Below are 22,214 nucleotides of genomic sequence, written 5' to 3' on the forward strand. Positions count from 1 at the left end.
TGCAAAGTAGCCAGGTGGGTACTTACTTAGCGAGTTGGCGCATCAGTCGAGTGCAGCGCATTCCTGTGTGCATGCACGTGCACATCCGTGCATGTGCGTGCGCGTGCTTCTGCTCACAGAGCCGGTTGCACGGCCTGCAACCCTGTCCCATGAGCAACGCCCCCCTGGACGTGTCACAGAGACAGCTTGTCATTGGGGATGTGGTTCACACTGGTTCAAAGAGCGCGCAAACTCTCGCTACGCCAGCCTCGAGGGTATTCCCTGATTGCATGTTAAACTGTGTGTATCTCTCTAACACCATATCCCTAAACCATCTGCGGCTATAAAAGAAATCAAAGTGTGGAGATGAATGTATATAGTGTGTTGACACACGCCTGGCCATGTTCTGGAAGCGCAAGCGAGGAACACTGCCTGTGGCATGTAGTGTCGTGGGAAAAAGGTTTGATTTGATCCATCCTGACTTCATCCACTCAAATGTGATTTACGACCTACCTCTCTAGCTTTTGATATGTCTCGTCTTTTGATGAGCTCTTATGTAATTATGTTAACTCAATTGTTCTACATGTACCTGTTTGATGATAAACCGTAGTAGGCCTTTGTTTCTTAATTACTTACTGTTTTTTAATTAGCATTGCGTCATTAAAGGTGCTATGGGGGGGGGGGGTCAAGGTGTCTATTGTAAAACATATAAACATTATACACATAGAGAGAGGGGGAGAGAAGGGTCAAGGTGTCAATTGTAAAACATATAAACATTATACACATAGAGAGGGGGGGGGTCAAGGTGTCTATTGTAAAACATATAAACATTATACACATAGAGAGGGGGGGGGGTCAAGGTGTCTATTGTAAAACATATACACATTATACACATAGAGAGGGGGGGGGGTCAAGGTGTCTATTGTAAAACATATACACATTATACACATAGAGAGGGGGGGGGGGTCAAGGTGTCTATTGTAAAACATATAAACATTATACACATAGAGAGGGGGGGGGTCAAGGTGTCTATTGTAAAACATAAACATTATACACATAGGGAGGGGGGGGGGGGGGGTCAAGGTGTCTACCGGCATGGCGGTGAGACTTCCTGTGGCAGCGTTTCACACAACGTCCCGACCTTCTCAAAGGAAGACAGTTGTGTGACTTCCCAATCCAGAGATCTGCCTGTCAACGTGCCCAGCCGTCGACCAGAGATTTGACGCCGGTTGTTATTACCGTATTTGGATTGTCCACTTTAGGAAATTGTGCCATGCGCCTATAAAACCGTCTAGCTCAATCGAACAGAACAGAGTTCCAGGGGAAGCGGTTGTATTTCTATTTTGGGGGGGGGGGGGGGGGGGGGGGGGGGGGGGGTGGAAGGGTGATTGACAGCTGGAGGCAGGCGGCAGATGCAACACGCCTGCGGCAGAGAAGACAACCATCAAAGGAAACGAGGTGTAAAGAGACAATAAAAGAGAAGAGATAAACGGAGAGATTGAGAGATAGATTGAGAGAATGAGGAAGAGAGAGAGGCTTTATTTACAGATGCATATCTGTCTACCTGTGTGGTATGAGCCTCAGGGGAGGGATCCCTGTGGAATGTTTATGGAGGTGTCTGTGGGATACGGGCCAAGAGGATATGGGCTGATTATTGTTAATATTATTTATGTTTTTACAGCGCCTGTGTGTATGTCTGCGCATTTGTGCGTGCATGAGAGAGTGTGTGTGTGTGTGTGTGTGTGTGTGTGTGTGTGTGTGTGTGTGTGTGTGTGTGTGTGTGTGTGTGTGTGTGTGTGTGTGTGTGTGTGTGTGTGTGTGTGTGTGTGTGTGTGTGTGTGTGTGTGTGTGTGTGTGTGTGTGTGTGTGTACAGACAGTGTGTGTGTGTGTGTGTGTGCAGCAAATCCATGTCTGAAGTGCTTGTGTGTCTTCTCTTCACCCTGTGTTACCAGATTGCTGAGTAGGAAAAACAACATTGTCTGTGAGAGAATAATCATGTCATATAATAATAACACCTTGCTGGGTGAAAACCTTGAATCTCCTGTGAGGGAAATGTTATCTATGTCCATTGTCCATCTGTGTTAAATCTCTGTACAGATTGACTAGTTGATGTGATCAACTAGGTACAGCCCAGGCACATTTTCCTCACACTCCAAAAGGGTTAATTTTTCAGCAATCAAATAAAAACGACCACATTCTCAAGATTGACACCCGTGTGTTTTGTGAAATCATACGTTGGGGTTTTGAATGAGTTTCTGTCACCCCAGGCTCACGAGAGACGACGTGTTCACCCAACCACACTGTCCATGTGAGAGGTAAGGTTTGAATGATGTCCTGCACTTCATACCTCATGCAGTATCTTGTGTTGTCTTTGTCCTCCAGGGGCCTCGAGGCCCAGAGGGCCCACTGGGAGAACCAGGACCCGAGGGCCCCAAGGTATGCACATGCACGCACACGTGCTCACACATACACACATACACACGCATGCACACACACACACACACACATGACATACAGGTGTGCAAATATGATCTCTATGTGCTGAATTAATGATTAGATTCAAGTTGAAAGTGGAAGTCACATCCTTAATATTGCTCCCAAAAGAATCCAAGACATTTGAGCACATGCTGAACACCCGCTATCTGCTCTGTGTTTATGGGTATATGATAGAGCACAGCCTGGAAACACCACATGTGTTTATATATATATACAGTTAGGCGCCTGCGAGGGCTCAAAACCTTGTGTGTTTATGTGTTACCAATTAAAACACTTTATGGGAGTGGCGTTTTTAGCGCGCAAGTTCCAATTGCAGCTTCTTCTCACAGCACCATAGGAGGCCGTTTACTGTATGTCTATGTATAGAGACAAGAACTGAACGTTTTTGAAGGTTTTTTGGTGTTTTTTGTATTAGTGTTTTAATACATGTTCTTTTTCTTCTGTAGGGAGAGAGGGGCGAGTCAGGAACGAAAGGAGGACCAGGTTTCATAGTAAGTTAACTTTATGTTCCTGTACGTACGTCTCAATGTCTAAGGATTTATCAATCTCAGACAGGCACGCCACAAATAACCTGACCCTATATAGCCTGAACCTGAGGGTCTGTTACACAAAACTATCTGGGAAGTCGTCCTTTGACACCATTTGGAACAGGGCAGTTCCACCCCCAGCTGACAGAGTTCCTCAAAGGACGCTGCTTGGTCCGAACCGCTGCGGTTTACATGCTATATCATATAGTGTCGTATGGATAGACTATAGTTTGAGCCTATCTAGTCATGAATACAGTGTAAGGCAGTTGTAGGCAGAGGAGGCAGTAGATGGGTATAGATTGAGTATAGGCAACAGAGTTCAGAGTTCGAACGGTATGGGCAACAGAGCCTAGAGTTAAATACGTGGGTCCTGGAATGAATCGGTTTCCAACCCGCTGGCCCAGACCAATTCGTGGCCACTTAAAGGAAAACGAGTCATCCTGTAAAACCTCCGCTGGCACGCGAAACACCTCTAACGCTGCACTTACCAGGACCCATCTGTCCCGGAGACGAAACGAGGCCCTTTGTTCCACAAGCGTTAGCCGCATGGGATCTGAGCTTGGCCTGTGGCCCGCTGTAAACTCTCTTTAAAGAGCCCTTAACGTCTGCGAGGGAGAGCAGCAGGCTTTTAATTACTCCTTTATTTGCCCAGTTTGCCGTGCTCATTAGAGGGCAGTATCGGGTTATGCCACAGATTACTGGATACTTCTCCCAAGCTGAGCTGAGTTAATAAAGGCACGCATCAGCTGAAAAGTGAGCTCCGTGTTTTAACTGAAACCAATCTGTCATCCTTTGCTGGGGAGGGAGACTCACCAGCGACACTGGTGTCTGTTAGGTAAGGGCTTTTTATTAGAGGTCAACTACCTAGACTCACATGTGTGTGTGTTTGTGTGTGTGTGTGTGCGTGTGTGTGCGTGTGTGTGTGTGCGTGTGTGTGTGTGTGTGTGTGTTAGTCAGTGTGTGCGTGTGTGTGTGTGTGTGTGGGTGTGTGTGTTAGTCAGTGTGTGTGTGTGTGTGTGTGTGTGTGTGTGTGTGTGTGTGTGTGTGTGTGTGTGTGTGTGCGTGCGTGCGTGCATGCGCGCGCGTGTGTGTGTTTTTGCGTGCGCTCGCGCATGTGTGTGTGTGTCAAGGGGCAGAAAATTACAGTTTGGAAGCTGCTTTAATTTAATCAGTCTAGATGAGGGTAATGGGTCGGAATGATGGACCTACGTCATCCCTGACTTTGATGTCCTCTATAATAGATACTATTAATAATAATAATAATAATAATAATAATAATAATAATAATAATAATAATAATAATAATAATAATAATAATAATAATAATAATAATAATAATAATAATAATAATAATAATAATAATAATAATAATAATAATAATAATAATAATAATAATAATAATAATAATAATAATAATCATAATAATAATAATACCTTTCATACAAGCATAGCAGCCCAAAGTGCTTCACAGCAGTAAAATAGACATAAAAGGCGCATAACAGACAGAGTAAAAGCAATGCAGAGAATAAGAAAAAAGGGTAAAAGCAATGCAGGTAACAACACTACAAATTAAAATCTTCCCCGTTAGATGGTCATAAAACACTTTAGTTTGAAGTTACTTGATTGCTTTGCTCCGTTCTGATTGATTATTCATTAATCATCTATCTATCTTTTTCTGTATTGAGACAGTATGAATGCTGAAAGGAAGACAGAGTAGAGGAGACACAGGAGAGAAGGTTCTAGCAGGATCTGATCCTAGACCAGCATGGATACATGCGGTTCTTAACCACTGCACCAAATATGGGCACTATCTAGGTTTTTTTTGTGTGTTTATTTTGAATTTCTTGCCGTTGTATTTCTTATTAAGTGTGTTGTGACAATCCTTGTGAAACACACTTAAAACCCCTTAACCCCTAACAATTCAATCTAAATCTATTCCTATCTTTTTCTTCAGGGCAAGGCTGGCGGTCCAGGAGAGAGGGGTCTTGAAGGGAAGCCTGTGAGTAATACATGTTTACTCTTTCCTTCTCCGTTATCCTTTCCAAAGCGTCAATTATCATATCTGGACTGAGGTAAAGAGAGGCGCATTAGTATGACTGCTATAGAGATGACTGAGTACAACCTCCAGACTCGTAAAAGATTTACACATCCTCTTTTTACTGTAATGTCACCTACTTATTACATGAATGTGTTCTTTTGAGCCAATAAAGTCAGCTGCAAGGAAGTTGCTGGTGCTAGGGGCATAATCGAGAAAGTGTGTGAGCATGTGTGTGTGTGTGTGTGTGTGTGTGTGTGTGTGTGTGTGTGTGTGTGTGTGTGTGTGTGTGTGTGTATCTGTGTGTATCTGTGTGTATCTGTGTGTGTATCTGTGTGTGTGTGTATCTGTGTGTATCTGTGTGTCAGTGGATGGGTGTATGTGTGTACTGTATGTGTGTCAGTGGTTGGGTGTGTGTGTATGTGTATGCTAGTGGTTGAGTGTGTGTGTGTGTGTGTGTGTGTGTGTGTTTGTGTGTGTGGCAGAGCACACCTGTATACTGCTGTTAGCATGGCTGTGTGTCTTCGTGTGTTTGTTTGTTTGTTTGTTAGTGTGTGTTAATCAGAATCAGATTAGGGACTTTAACATGTCTATTTTATCATGTCTATTTTATGTCTATTTTATTACCTGTTTATTATGTCTTTTATTATTTAGTATTATTGCACAATCAAAGCGGGCATGGCCACCCGCATTTCACTGTATGCCCTGGTATGTATGTGACAGATAAACCTCTTGAATCTTAAAAGGTAGTTTGGTCCGACATTAACTCATTGAGCGCCACGCCCTTTCCCCATCTGTACTCAATGGCACCAGCTATATTGACCATTTTAGCGATGTTTGCAGACCCATTGTGTGTTCTGTATTATAGCTATGGAGACAATAGTATGGCTCATTTGACAGGCATTGTTCATAGTCCATCACTGACTAATCAGTTCATTTCTACATACTGTAGTTTGTGCGCTATTACACGCTAAACATCGACCCTTTCCAAAATAATCCAGTCTTTTTTCATAGATCGTGAGATATGACGCGTTATATGCAATATGCCCAAATCGCTCTGGTTGATCGTCTGAAACCCCAAATACTTCCAAATCAAAGGTATATGCCATGTACATATGTGTCTTCACAAAGTCTTAAAATTTTAACTAGAAACTGCGATCGTGCTTGTCGGGCATGTTTTACGTCCAGTAAAACACAACACTGTGATCGGTACAGAATGTTTTACGTGAAAAAAATACCAGCAGGTTACCTAAGATAGACCTTACCTCAGTCAGAAAGTACTCCAAAATGAATAAATCCCAGTCGATCCCATGACGATCGCAATTAGTCGTGTATATTGGGCATGGCTACCATACGGGAAATAATAGCTCTGAGGCACCAAATCTTCCACCGATTGCTATGTTGTGATCCACTCCTAGGCAGAAACAGCCCGAGTGGATCACAAGACAAGCGATATCCCCAGTTCCCAGTTCAAAAGGTAGGCGATACTGCCACCTGGTGAGATTCGATCGTCATTGCAATTCCAACGTAGGCAGATGAGCCAGGGAGAGGGCGACGGCTGAGTGTATAGAACGGGGATCAAAGGACAAAAGATCAAAGGATCAAAACCCGATAATTCTCTGGTATGGCGCTCAATGCATGACGGCGAAACCCGACTTTTCTCGGGCATGGCGCAGAAAGAGTTAACAGACAGACATTTAAGGTAGAATAAAATAAAAGGCAGAATAAAATAAAATTGATTATAAACAAAATTTAAATAAAAGTACAATAGAATAGAATAGAATTATATTATTATAAAACAAAATAGGCCAGGGCTGTACAATTGTGCACAATGTAGTCAAGTACACTAATTAGAATACAAATAAAAATACAGTGGGATGGAATATTTAACAGGGCTGTGCAATGGAGCAGTATTGTGCTAAATGTATTCACCTTATATTTCTAGGCAATAAGGACGATGAGCTTCATATGAACTTGTGACACTGTATCTAGAAACGGACATATTAGCCTTTAAAGACGCCGTGCCCCTTGTCCTATTTCTTTACACATGTCTTTGGTAAGAGGATAATAAGCTAGCTAAATAGTTTTGTGCTTATAGATGCATTATTTACTGGGTTTGGGAATATCCATTCTAGCTACAGTAGCCTCTTTATTATGAAGTTCAGGTACTGGAAATAACGAGACAACAGCTTTAAGGTGAATAACGGGCGTCATTTGTGATTTAGCTTCAGCAGTGATGCAGCCTTAACTGCACTGACAAGAAGGCATTACTAGGTCAAAAGGTTTGAAACATTCCCTCACCTGCGCATAAAACTATTAGTCTACAGCTGTCGGCTACTCTCTGTATATTAATTTATGTAGTGATGTATTTTCTGTATTTTCTTTTTCTGGCTCGCCGCTGTATTCCTTGGCTCGACCGAACCACATGAATCACGTTTTTTAGTTTTCACTCATAGTTTTGTCAAGTTTTGACTTTTGTGATTCATTCATCTGGTGCAGTCTCACCGTGGGGCTGCTTTCCTTAATTCATCAGCGACTGGATCATCCCCCCGGACAAATGGTATCAATCTGGTCACAGTAGCAAAGGTCTCACACGTCAGTAGAAAATAGACTCTAGATTGTATCCCTTCTCAGACGGTGTGAACTTAACGTGTTACCTGAGGTAAAGTGGCTACAACTGCTTCACGGTGTGGTCGAGGGGACAGCACCTGCCTGCCCCTAATTTGAACTAGGAAAAGCTGCCATTCCCTTTGATGCTTCCACCTGGAATGCCGTCTGACCGACGGTTCTTCCGTCTTTTGCTGCATTTAAAAGTATGATCTGCAACCACTGCATGTCGACTTGTAACCGGCTTAGCTGATTTTCTATTGTTTATTCGTATTTATTGTGCCTATATGTTAGGGTGACCATATTTTGATTTCCAAAAAAGAGGACAGCCTCGAGATACTTAATGATACTTTGCACAATCGAAGCGGGAATGACCACCTTCATTTCACTATATATCTTGTGTATGTATGTGATAAATAAACCTCTTGAATCTTGAATCTCTACTCAAGGTTTACTCAAAGATGCCTTATTGTTTTAACCTCTTAACATGCACCCAGAAAAGTGGAATTTTTTTTTGTTGAACTTGAGGACTGCACACTTTTTTTGCAAAGCTTATCTTTATACGTTATGCGTATAGCACACGCATAAGCCTGGTCTCTTTTGAAAGATAACCTTCTGAAGTTACTAATGCAAAAAAGGAAAATCACGTTTAGTGCTCATGAAATAGAGTAGCATAGGTCTGAACTTGAGTTGAACTTGAACTTGTGTACTCACATCTTTCTGTAGTGGTGTAGTGTAGTGCCCAGAAAAGTGTAAATTTTTTTACTTGAACTTGAGGACTGCATACTTTTTTTGCAAAGCTTATATTTATTCTTTATGCTTATAGCACATGCATAAGCCTGGTCTCTTTTGAAAGATAGCATTCTGAAGTTTATTACACAATAAAGACAAATCACTTTTAGTGCTAATGAGTAACATAGGGCTGAACTTGATTTGAACTTGAACTTGTGTACTCACGTTTTTGTGTAGTAGTTGCAATATTCCAAAATATCCATAGCCTGAAGTCTTATGTAGTACAGGTCAAAATTTTATAAAAATCCGTCCGGGTAAACCGTGTGCCAAGAAAAAAGCTCTCCATCTCTCCATTTCCTCATCCAAGTAAATTCATTCGGAATTTGTATCACTTCCGTCGTCTTCGCTTGTCAATTTTCACCTATATCCCTAATTCGCACAGGAAAGATATCACTGGAAAGTTACACTCATTGTTTGCTACAAGTTACAACACTGACCAATAATTTTCGCAATCGGCGGATGAATGACTTCTGGAGCCTCGGGAGTCCGGGGTGATAATCTGATGCGCGTGCGTAAAAAGTTGCACGCCTGACATATCGGCATGTAACTCGAGAACCAAGGGACGGATTTTGTCGAGTCATGTGGCCTTCGAACGGCAACAAACAGCACTTTAATTCTGTAATTTATATGTTCGGCGAAAAATGCAGTCCCGAGCCTTCAGACGTTAGCAAAGTGCCGTGAAACTGAAACTGAAACTGAAAAACAATGAAACCCGGACATTTTCATGAATTTATAAAACCCCCCCAGACGCCCCCGGACAGGGCGTGAAAAGAGCACATGTCCGGGCAAAAGAGGACGTTTTGTCATCCTACTATATGTATGAAATCGCCGATAAACTGGGTCTTGTTCTGTAAGCTTGTCGTCGCTGTAAATGAGCGTAACCCTATTTAGGGTCTTAGGGTCTTACAAGTTGAAATAAAGGTTTGAAATTAAATTAATCCCAAAATGCAACGGTCACAGGGTCAACCAGGGATCTAGCGACGTAGCATCATGGGAAATGACCCATGTATGATGGCCTGTGACCCCAGTAAGCACGCCTACTAGTGGCAGCATTAAAGTATCAGCAATCCATGTCGACAGACCTCTTCCTTTGCGTGTCGTTGTGCCATCGGTTCATGATGGATGGCGGCTTTCTTTACGGTTTCTAGCACGTAATGCAAAGACCGCAGCTTAATTGATGGAAGGGATAGAAACACCAATCAGAAACAGACACAACAACAGCTCCATGTGGGCCGTCCATTAATCATGCTGTCGTCGTCGCATGCCGGCCCGCTGTTGTGCGGTACAGTTCATCCATGTTGATCTCACAGGGATAAGCCTCGTACGGAGCGACGTCTGATCCCAGACCTCGTGCTCAGTGACTGTTGTTGTTTGGCTTGTCTTTCCTTCTATTGATAAACTACTTGATTAATTATTTCTCTAATCACGTATTGGCCTAACTGCAGGCGAAACACGGACCCTCACACACACACACACACACACACACACACACACACACACACAACCACTGACACACAGATACATACAGACACACACACACACACACAAGCACAAACAAACATACATACATTACACACACAACCACTGACACACATACATATAGACATACACACACACTCAACCACTGACACACATAGATACAGACATACACACACACACACACTCAACCACTGACACACATAGATACAGACATACACACACACACACACACTCAACCACTAGCTACACATACACACACATCCAACCACTGACACACATACAGTACACACATACACCCATCCACTGACACACAGATACATACAGACACACACACACACAACACACACACACACACACACACACACACACACACACACACACACACACACACACACACACACACACACACACACACACGCACACAACCATTAATACACATCTGAACACAGAGTCACAGACACTGCAGCACTTGCAGCTGCATGTCCTGCTCAGCGTCAGTCATTAGCACAGGGTGAGGCCACAGCACGTTCTACACACAGGTCGTCCTGTCAGAGAGAAGCCAGGGTTTTGACCTCAAGTTCAAGGAGGAGAGAGAGGCTGCTTCGCTCTCACAGGTTTGACCTCATGCTTCTGGCATGACAGCCTGCTCTCTGGGCGACCGGCCGCGTGACGCTCATCCAGCAACACTGTTCAGGACGACGAGAGAGAGAAGCAGTATTCCTGGCCAGGCCATTACGGGTGCCTTCATGGTGTGTTCTGCCATGGTTTCAACCAAAACGAGTGTTTGTTAAGCAAGACCTGCTCTCACCAGTCAAGGCTCGCTCAGACCACCTCCAATTTATTTACCTAATTTATTTGTATACATTTTTTATTACGTTTATTTGAATAGGGACAGTGCACATTATTCAACAGTAATGAGACAAAGTACCACCTCTGTAAATATGCCAGTGTTAGCTGGGTAGCTAGTTTTCAACTGCAGTCCCTAGGCAAGATGTTACGTAAATGCCATGTAAAAACAGAATAGATAGACATGTTAAGAGCATACTTTTTAAAGTATTTAAATATAACAGCATAGTTAAAAGTGGTTAAGGCTATTAAATACATAATTTTCTATTTCCAATATAGAGGGGCGTATGCAGTACCTGGTGTGTACCTTGTGGCTGCATTACGCTCCTCTACATCCTGTACCTCGTGGCTGCATTACGCTGCTCTACATCCTGTACCTCATGGCTGCATTACGCTGCTCTACATCCTGTACCTCGTGGCTGCATTACGCTGCTCTACATCCTGTACCTCATGGCTGCATTACGCTGCTCTACATCCTGTACCTCGTGGCTGCATTACGCTGCTCTACATCCTGTACCTCATGGCTGCATTACGCTCCTCTACATCCTGTACCTCGTGGCTGCATTACGCTGCTCTACATCCTGTACCTTGTGGCTGCATTACGCTGCTCTACATCCTGTACCTCGTGGCTGCATTACGCTGCTCTACATCCTGTACCTCGTGGCTGCATTACGCTGCTCTACATCCTGTACCTCGTGGCTGCATTACGCTGCTCTACATCCTGTACCTCGTGGCTGCATTACGCTGCTCTACATCCTGTACCTCGTGGCTGCATTACGCTGCTCTACATCCTGTACCTCGTGGCTGCATTACGCTGCTCTACATCCTGTACCTCATGGCTGCATTACGCTGCTCTACATCCTGTACCTCGTGGCTGCATTACGCTGCTCTACATCGTGCACCTCATGGCTGCATTACGCTGCTCTACATCCTGTACCTCGTGGCTGCATTACGCTGCTCTACATCGTGCACCTCGTGGCTCTACATGGGAAACTAATTGAATGCAGCCATGCTGCTAGACTTGGCCGGATGCGGTCGGAACCTTCAGCGATGGTAATGAACGTGCAGTTTCGAGATGCAGGGGTTCACTTCCCAACCTAGCGTTATGTTCACAGTCTACTCCATACTGAGGTGGATAAGTCCTGTATTACCCCAGCATGTGAATACTAACACTACAGCACAGACTGTAATGCCCTGCGTTTATATAGCTCTTTTATCCAAAGCGCTTTACAACGTATGCCTCTCGTTCACCCGTTCACTCACACACTCACACACCGACTACCAGACGACTGCTCTACCTCCTGAGCCACTGTCGCCCCATATACCACAGACAGTATGTCTCTTTTACACTGTGGACTACCAGATATACCAGAAATATCTGTTTATAGGTTAGCTGCATATCTTGAACCGTTACTTCTGTGCAAAGAGCTGCTGGAGGAAGATTAACATTTTGAAATAGTGACCAAATATATATTTATTAAAAAGAAAATATATACGTATATAGATAAGATATTCCTTTATTGATTGAAATTCAGGCATCGTAGCAGCATGGGGGAGGGTAGGTACAGGTATGGGCATGGTAATAATACACAACAATGAGACATAGTACTCAATAAGACTAATAATATAGGCAATACAATTACAGTACAGTAGAAAAGGGGGCGGCACGGTGGCACAGTGGTTAGCACTGCTGCCTCACAGCAAGAAGGTCCTGGGTTCGAACCCCAGCAGGGGGCCTTTCTGTGTGGAGTTTGCATGTTCTCCCTGTGTTCCCGTGGGTTTCCTCTGTCTGGGTACTCCAGTTTCCTCCCACACCATAAATACATGCATGTTAGGCAGGGACTACAGATGGAACCTAGCTAAAATCTGGCACATTTACATCGATGAATGAATGAATGAATGAATGAATGAATGAAAACTTTATTTAACAGATTGCAGAATGGGTACAATACAGTACGGCTCAATACACACAATTGTTAAGGGGATGCAGACCAGAGAAAGACGTTTGTCTTGTTTACATCAGGGTCCCCCATTTTCAATTCATAGTGACATTTATGACATACACAACATACATGACATCATGACATTTATGGCATAGGGACATACATGACATACAGGTATATAGTACTGTTATATTTGTGACATATGCGATATGCAAATATACAGTACTGTTACCCATAGATCCTAACAGAGAATATATACATATGATGGGGAGGAGACTGTACATTAGGAGGGGGTGGGTGGGTGGGAGAAAAAATATACATACAGTGGGGAGAGAATATATACATACGGTGGGGAGGAGACTGTCTATTAGGAGGGACATTTATGGTGGCCAGTTTCGAATTGCAGCCTCCTGCAGGTGCTCTTTAAGAGCGGTTTTGAATGTGGGTAGAGATTCACATCTTTTTACGGCTGTGGTAGGGCGTTCCACATTGTTGTGGCATAATTGCGAAATGTGTTTAGTCCCTTGTTTGTGCCGAATCTGGGTTGCACATGATTTGCGGAACTCTCTCTGGTGTTGTGGGCGTGGTATTCAGTGACTATTGATTAATGTGCACTGTCCCTGGGTAAAAAATAAATAGATATGAGCAAGTAGGCAGTGTAATCAAGGTGCAGATGAGGGTCCGTATGCCTTATCAGTTATATTATGCATTACAATAAATATGGTTACAATAAACAGTAGAATCTAAATATATACTATGAGTAAGTAAGTATACAGTATACACAGGTGCAGTTGTACATAAGGTACGGTACGTATGGTGTGATATACGTTATATATTCAAACAGTGATATGTATATTTTTCGTTGTTTGTCTTTTTTATTCTTTTCTTATTTTTTTAAATCATGTTCAAAATAAAATATTCAGTCATTCATTCATATATACAGGAGCCCATTTTCATATCAGACCCCACATTTAGGAAAGCCTGTACTAATGTCTGAAAGCTCTACATGATATGTGAGGAATCCCATGTCCACAGCTTGAAGCACAGTGTGGATAGGAACGCGATCACAGCCCTGATTGACAGCAGGGGAGAGCAAGAGTTTCCCGCCAGCGACCTCTGGTATCATAGCGCCATCTAGTGACGAGTTTGAAAACATTATATAGCAGCTCCTGTATGCCACAAGGACTTTGGAATTAGCTGTATTTACAGTGACAAGGGAAAATCCACAGATGTACACAGTTTACACACAAGTATACATGATGTCATAAATGACATTAGAAAACTCTTCATAAATTGTATCCCTTTTAATCTCCTTTAAAAACAAAGCTGGGGTTCATTGAAGCTTTCATGAATTTATGAATGACACAAGTATGTCATCCTCATCAAGCTAGACCCCCCAAGGAGGGATTTGATCAATAATTGTGTCTTATCATATACAGTCACTAGGGAACAGAGTCCCTTAATTTTACACTTTGATATACCCTTAAAATAACCTCATCATTATGGTAAATAAAAAAATAAATGAAATAGATATTATGTAGAAGTGTGCATGGACTAAGTACAATTAGGGGACAAAAACCCTTTAAAAATCAATTACAATCACTTAATTTAGGTTAAACTCTTAAACCGATTATGGTGTTAAACCCCTGACTGAAAGTAAGGCATCTTTAAGAGGTCTGCACTATTTTAAGTACAGTACCTTTCGATTTGTATTAAGGGGTGTGTGCATGCATACAGTATATGAATGCATTTTCTTAAGCATTTGAAGTGATTTTTTTTATCCACTTTTTTCTCCTCCTTTTTCTATTTTTCTCCCATCCCAATTTCGCCTCGCCAATTCTCCTTTCAATTCTCCCCTCCCCTGTCTTGAACGCTGCTAGACCATGCCTCCCACTGGTCGGCTGCAATGTGGACGAAGCCATGCATCACGTGTCCCCTCCGGTACACGAGGAGGCAGCCGTCGCATCTTTTCACCTGAACAGCGCGATCTCTCAGCGGCGAGGAGTAACGCGTGGGAGGCTCACGCTGCCCCCGTTGCTTCCTGATTCTGCTGTACAGGCGCACCAACCGACCTGTAGGAGTCGCTGTCCACAACGTCCGATCCCCACCCACCAGCTTTCCCACCCCCTAACACTGCCAATTGTGTTAGTATGAACGACCAGCCAAGCTGGTAGCAACGCAGAGAGCTGGGCTCGAACCCAGCAACTCCTGCGTTAGTGGCGAGCGCCTTGCCCACTGCGCCACTTAGCCGCCCCAGCATTTGAAGTGATTTCTAAGGCATTTTAGGGGTTGATTGTTCCCTAGTGAGTGTTCCTAGTTGCTGAATCAGGGTTGATTTAACTAACGGTGGCAGTTGAGTACTGATTGGCAGCAGACTCTACCATGCTGTTCTGTACTAACCGTTTACCCCGTCACGGTACTCACATGGGTAGTTCCTGTGAAACCTCTACCTTTTCCACAAGGTTGTACTGTTCACTACCTTTACAATACCCTTTCAGAGTATGTGTGGTTATGAGCACCCTGAGCATGTGTAGTCATTTTATATTTCTCTTTTTATTTTATATATTTAATCTTAAAATACATGTCCTCTGTCCCCCCACACACTGAGAAGTTGTGTTGTTCATGTTTTGTTTTATTTGTCACATATAAAGTACATGTACATTACAGTGAAATGCTTGGTTCTGTATGAGCCCCCTGAGAATGCGCCTCATACAGTAAAAAAGAATAAAGTCCAAACACTATACAAAATATACACAAACTAAAGTACAAAATGCAAACAACGAGGTACAAAATGCAAACCTTTTTAAAATGCAACAATGAGGTATGGATGTCGTGCAAATATCTTTGTAATAAATAGATAAGAAAATATGGTGTAGTGTTAAAAAGTGTTTAAAGTGTCTAAAGTGAATGTTAAAGGTGAGTGTGTGCATGTGGATGTGTGTGCAATGAATGTAGATGGATGGGTTATTGTTGCATAGAGTCATTGAGCATCCTGATGGCCTGGGGATAGAAGCTCCTTTTGAGTCCATCTGTACTGGCCATCTCATATTTTATCTGTTTCGTAATGTCCCAAAGCACAATCCGATTCCCCCTCACGGGACGCCTCTAACCCCAAGCAGGGGTGTAGCTCCAGATTCTGGGCCCCATGAAAGAATGTATTTGTAGGCCCCCAGTGAATGCGAGAGCGCGTAAGCGCGCAAGCGGAATTTTTTTGGCCATTTTTTTATTGATGAAAACGCATAATATGGTTTTTACCTATACATTCGGATCAGCAGTTCAGCACCTGCACTGTTGGTGGGTGAGCCTAGTAAAGGATCTTCAATGAATGGACCAATGCAATAGTCTACCAAAGCCCCCCCTCTCTCTCTATATATCTCACACACACACACACACACACACACACACACACACACACACACACACACACACACACACACACACACACACACACACACACACACACACACACACACACACACACACACACACACACACACACAACTTCAGAAACAAACATAGTATCAATGAGAGCATCAATAATACACCTGAGTGATGTCTAGTAAAAAAAAAAAAAAAAAAAAAAAATGTGGGGGCCCCCCTCAGTGCTGGGCCCTTGGAATCATCCTAAGCTACCCCCCCCAGCTACGCCCCTGACCCCAAGGCCCGCTCACTGCTTCGTTCCCCCCCCCCCCCCTGTGGTAACATAGGCTGGTTCCATAACACTGTCGTTGCCCCGAGCTGAACCTTCTACCGAAGAGGATATTCTGTTTCACTTATGAACATTCCCGGAGCACTTTTGTCTGCTGTTCTTTGTAATCACGTATTATAAGTAGTAACAGAAGGCATAATCTTCCAAAAGAGGATTTGTCACGCGACGGTAATGTAGCCTGCAATGTGTATGCCGACACGTGTCTTAACGTTGACAAGAATACAATGATTGGACTAGAGATAAAGATATCCGATAGTGCAGTGAAGTCGGGCAAAGAATTGCAGCATCAAAGACTGATTAAATTGACTTATTGTCTTGTCTCGTGTTTGCTCTGTTTATGGTTAAAAAAATAAAACAAAATGTAAGGGAGGATGGAGATGCTCCTTGTCAAAACCCAAGCCGACTTTCTTTCATCCTCTTCCAAATAAGTCTTATAAGTTATTGTAGCATCTGTGTTTGCTGTAAACATGGGTAAATATTTGTGCGTGTGAGGTACATTATGCATGTGGATGCATTTTTGGAGGCAAAACTTCCATTCATTTTTTAATAGAAATCCTCTTTCTCTTGTTATTTTCTCCTTTTCTACGTCGTCCACATCTCTGATAAATTAACGGAAGGATGTCTGTGTGTCTTTTCCAGGGTAAACCTGGGGTCCCAGGGAGCACCGGGGAGATGGGAGCCCACGGTGAACCGGTGAGTACCCCAATGGACCCCTTCAGACTTCATCCCCCCCCCACCCCTTCATCCCACACATCCAGGGCCACCATTAGAGGGTCGGGGGGGGGGGGGGGGCAAGCATATTAGGCCCTGAGCCCATGGGGGAGGGGGCTCAGTAACCTTGCACAGCAGCTGGCTTTGGCGAGATCACGAGATAGTCTTGTCTGGCTTCAAGTTATGCGCTTGTACCCCGAACCATAGTGGTTTGGCCCAATCGGCGTCCTTTGAGAAATGACTGGCGACTACGTTGTGGTTTAGGTGTGATGACAGCGAGTTACAAACCATTTCAAAGGATGACTTCCCAGATGGTTCAGTGTAACGGACCATCTGGCGGGTCAGGTTAGGGGCCGATTGGAGCCCATACAGAATCGGTTATGGGGCCGTTATAGTCACAAAATAGGGGCCAGATATCCGGTGTGGTCTGGGCCCTAGGAGCACTTACACTGGCCTGGTCAGCACCAGAGGTCTTCTGGTAGTTGGGGAGGTGGGAGTTTTGTAAGCCCACATCACCAGGGGTTGTTTTTACATCGCTTTGTGCTGTGTTGTTACATACATTTTCCTGACATTGATAAAAGCAACCTCTTTCTCTGTGGTGTCCCTCTCACTCACACACGCACACACACACACCCTGAAGCTCCATACTTTCCTCCTCATAGACACATTTCCTGGAAAAAAACGGCAAGCTTGGGTAGTGTAGAGGTAAAGCACTCTCCTACCACCGCAGAGATCAGGGGTCAATCCCCAGTAGTGGTACCTCTGGCTTGGTGAGACGTTCCTACGAACACAATTGGCTGTGTTTGCGGCTGGGGAGCTGGTGGGGTATGAGACCTGGTCATTGCAACAGCGACTCCTACTGGTTGTTGGGAGTCCTCGCTGTCGGGTGAAAATAAGTGGCTGGGGACTCCACATGTATCAGAGGAGACATGTAGTAGTTTACCCCATCCCCAGATAAAGAATAGACAATCACATATCTTAGTAAATCAAAGAATAGACAATCACATCTCTTGGTGAATCTAATAAGAATAGACAAGCACATCTCTTATTGAATCTAATAAGAATAGACAATCACATCTCTTGGTGAATCTAATAAGAATAGACAATCACATCTCTTGGTGAATCTAATAAGAATAGACAATCACATCTCTTGGTGAATCTAATAAGAATAGACAATCACATCTCTTGGTGAATCTAATAAGAATAGACAATCAGATCTTATTAAATCTTATAAGAATAGACAATCACATCTCTTAGTAAATCTAATAAGAATAGACAATCACATCTCTTACCCAATCCTATAAGAATCACATCTCTAGGTAAATCTAATAAGAATCACATATCTTAGTAAATCTTATCAGAATAGACAATCACATCTCTTAGCAACTCCTATAAGAATCACATATCACCTCAAGTTCAAGTTTACATTTTAGTTTTATTTGTCACATATAAAGTACATGTACATTACAGTGAAATTGTTACGGATTGGTGTTGGCGTGGACCCACTTGCAGAACAGAACGAGGAGAGAATAGGCAGGACGAGACGAGTGTAGTAAAAAAATAGAGCTTTACTAAAAACAAGACAACAAACAAGGATTCTCCAAAAACGAGAGCACAGGAAGGCTGGCAGAGAGCAAAATACAAAACAACATGAACCAAAACCTCAGCAGAGCTGGCAGGGAAAAAGGAACAAACTAACTACAAAAACAAACACTATCAAAAACGAACTGCAAACACGAAAACAAAGATGGTGGAAACAACAAAACACTAACACTAGAAACACTTACTGACAAGGCACAGGATACAGAGAGCATGAGCAAGCACGAGGAACATCAACATGGAACACTAAACATCAACAATGAACCGACACTGGAGGAGAGGAAGGGCACAACATATATAGACAGACTAATTGACAACATGAGGGTGATTGGGAAACGAGACACACCTGGGAAGGAACATACTGAACAAACTGGGGTAAAACACTAAATAACAACACAAGACCCAAACACACTGGGCACAACATTAAAGACCAGAATATCAACTAACAAAAGCACGGGAGCACACAGGGTAACAGACACACAGGGAGGGACAACAAGATGGGGAGAAAACAGAGAAATATGGACATCTTAACAATACATAAATGGAGGAGGAGTAATGACAGCATCTGTCCAGTAGGTGGGGGTACAGGACCACAGATGGAGGGAGAAACAGAGGGGGCTTGAACCTGGGTGAAGAGGGAATGAGGGTGCAGTCTTTGGATGGGGGGAGGAACGTGGAGAAGAACAGGTGGACCGTGACAGAAATGCTTGGTTCTGTATGAGCCCCCTAAGATTGGGCTTCATACAGTAAAAAGAATAAAGACCAAAAACACTACAAAATATACAATATACAAAACTAAAGTACAAAATGCAACAAATGCTAATTGTTGTTGATTGTTTGTTTCTCCTTCAGGGGTCCAAAGGACCTACAGGTGATGCAGGAGCTGATGGAGAGCAAGGCCCTGAGGTATTTCATCTATCAACCTTAATCACAATTATCTTGGTTTTAAAGTGTATTATTTTAAATGCTGCTATTCCATGCACACCACAGTGCTTCTTGCACAAGGAATGAAACCCCAAATGCAACCAAAAGAATGGAAGTTTAATCCACTCAATATCAAGATCCTGTGATTTCCTCTTTGTTTTTACCATTTGTTTTAAACTATTTTCTTAAACATTACATGCTTGAATGCGTATAGACATGCATCAGTGTCCAAACCTACTCCTCCTATTCCTCTGTATTACTTTCCCAGGGTGCACCTGGTGTAGAGGGGGAACTGGGCGCCATCGGAGAACCAGGGTTGAAGGTCAGTTCAGAACACAGACACACACACAAAAACATCCATAAAAAAAGAATTACATCTGTCATGTGAAGTTTGCCGCCTCCCTCTTACTCATTCGTGTAAAAACATTGAACTTGCTCAACGTGACTGTAGCCTCAGGGCAAGAAAACTCAACGTCAGTGTCTGAACACTTCTTCAGGTTCAAGGCGGTGCCCTTGGCTGTCAATGTGTGTGTGTGTGTGTGTGTGTGTGTGTGTGTGTGTGTGTGTGTGTGTGTGTGTGTGTGTGTGTGTGTGTGTGTGTGTGTGTGTGTGTGTGTGTGTGTGTGTGTGTGTGTGTGTGTGTGTGTGTGTGTGTGTGTTTTTGTGTGTTTTTGTGTGTTTGTATCTTTGTGTGTGTTTGTGTGTATGTTTGTGTGTCTGTGTGGGCTACATGTGTTTCGAAGTACGTGTTTGTATCTGAGTGCCCTAGATTCTGTAAGAGTGCATGCCTGTTTGCCTAGGATGAGGTCATGTATTCCTATGTCTTTGAAAACATAAAAATACATCAACACATGGCAGCACAAGTGATATGTGATGTTCACCTCACTGCTGCCATACCAGACACCTGGAAGCCTTCACCATATCAGACACCTGGAAGCCTTCACCATACCAGACACCTGAAAGCCTTCACGATATCAGACACCTGGACGCCTTCACCATATCAGACACCTGGAAGCCTTCACCATATCAGACACCTGGAAGCCTTCACGATATCAGACACCTGGACGCCTTCACCATATCAGACACCTGGATGCCTTCACCATATCAGACACCTGGACGCCTTCACCATATCAGACACCTGGAAGCCTTCACCATACCAGACATCTGAAAGCCTTCACCATATCAGACACCTGGAAGCCTTCACCATATCAGACACCTGGACGCCTTCACCATATCAGACACCTGGACGCCTTCACCATATCAGACACCTGGAAACCTTCACCATACCAGACACCTGAAAGCCTTCACCATATCAGACACCTGGAAGCCTTCACCATATCAGACACCTGGAAGCCTTCACCATATCAGACACCTGGAAGCCTTCACCATATCAGACACCTGGACGCCTTCACCATATCAGACACCTGGAAGCCTTCACCATATCAGACACCTGGACACCTTCACCATATCAGACACCTGGACGCCTTCACCATATCAGACACCTGGAAGCCTTCACCATATCAGACACCTGCCTTCACCATATCAGACACCTGCCTTCACCATATCAGACACCTGGACGCCTTCACCATACTGTACCAGACACCTGAAAGCCTTCACCATACTGTACCACTACCAGACACCTGGAAGCATTCACCATATCAGACACCTGGAAGCCTTCACCATATCAGACACCTGGATGCCTTCACCATATTAGACACCTGGACGCCTTCACCATATTAGACACCTTCAAAAACAACATCAGGTTCCTCATTGCGTTCTAACTGCTGTTTTGTCCCCCAGTGGGACGCAGCCCAAGTGGTGATGCTAAAGGAACACAGTAACTTTATTGTGATAGATAGATAGATAGATAGATAGATAGATAGATAGATAGATAGATAGATAGATAGATAGATAGATAGATAGATAGATAGATAGATAGATAGATAGATAGATAGATAGATAGATAGATAGATAGATAGATAGATAGATAGATAGATAGATAGATAGATAGATAGATAGATAGATAGATAGATAGATAGATAGATAGATAGATAGATAGATAGATAGATAGATAGATAGATAGATAGATAGATAGATAGATAGATAGATAGATAGATAGATAGATAGATAGATAGATAGATAGATAGATAGATAGATAGATAGATAGATAGATAGATAGATAGATAGATACATACATACATACATACATACATACCAATTTCCTCTCTGTGCGTTCTATATTCTTGTCTGACTCTGGAGAAGACGGTAGGCGTATTTCCCATAATGTTGGTGTGTTCCTTTAAGGTTAGTAGAATAAACACAGCCACAAGTGCAGTTATAGCAGATATAGACTCAATAACAACAGTTAAACATTAACGCACTAGCGGACTTTCTCGGCATGAAATAAATTCGATTTTTTTTTGTCTTTCTTCAGACAAAATACTTTTGTTACACTGACTGGCAGAAGGAGTCTGTCAAGGCAAGCACTCCTGCCCACTGAAATGTGTCTAGGCGGCTAGATGTCCTGGCTCAGTTTGCTTCCAGGCTAGGAAACCAGGAGGGCAAA

At 43.2% G+C, this 22,214-nt stretch overlaps 1 protein-coding gene across 1 annotated transcript in view; it reads left to right on the top strand.

The window, feature by feature from the left end:
• col24a1 (collagen type XXIV alpha 1 chain) overlaps positions 1 to 22,214 on the top strand; it is a 313,480-nt gene that overhangs the window by 204,939 nt on the left and 86,327 nt on the right. The window contains exons 29-34 of the mRNA XM_084310995.1: positions 2,363 to 2,416; positions 2,923 to 2,967; positions 4,958 to 5,002; positions 17,054 to 17,107; positions 19,577 to 19,630; positions 19,917 to 19,970. Of these exons, the coding sequence (XP_084167121.1) occupies positions 2,363 to 2,416; positions 2,923 to 2,967; positions 4,958 to 5,002; positions 17,054 to 17,107; positions 19,577 to 19,630; positions 19,917 to 19,970 (306 nt within the window). The remainder of the gene's footprint in view (positions 1 to 2,362; positions 2,417 to 2,922; positions 2,968 to 4,957; positions 5,003 to 17,053; positions 17,108 to 19,576; positions 19,631 to 19,916; positions 19,971 to 22,214) is intronic.

The sequence above is a fragment of the Notolepis coatsorum genome (genome assembly GCF_963971535.1).
Source record: "Notolepis coatsorum genome assembly, chromosome: 3".
NCBI lineage: Eukaryota > Metazoa > Chordata > Actinopteri > Aulopiformes > Paralepididae > Notolepis > Notolepis coatsorum.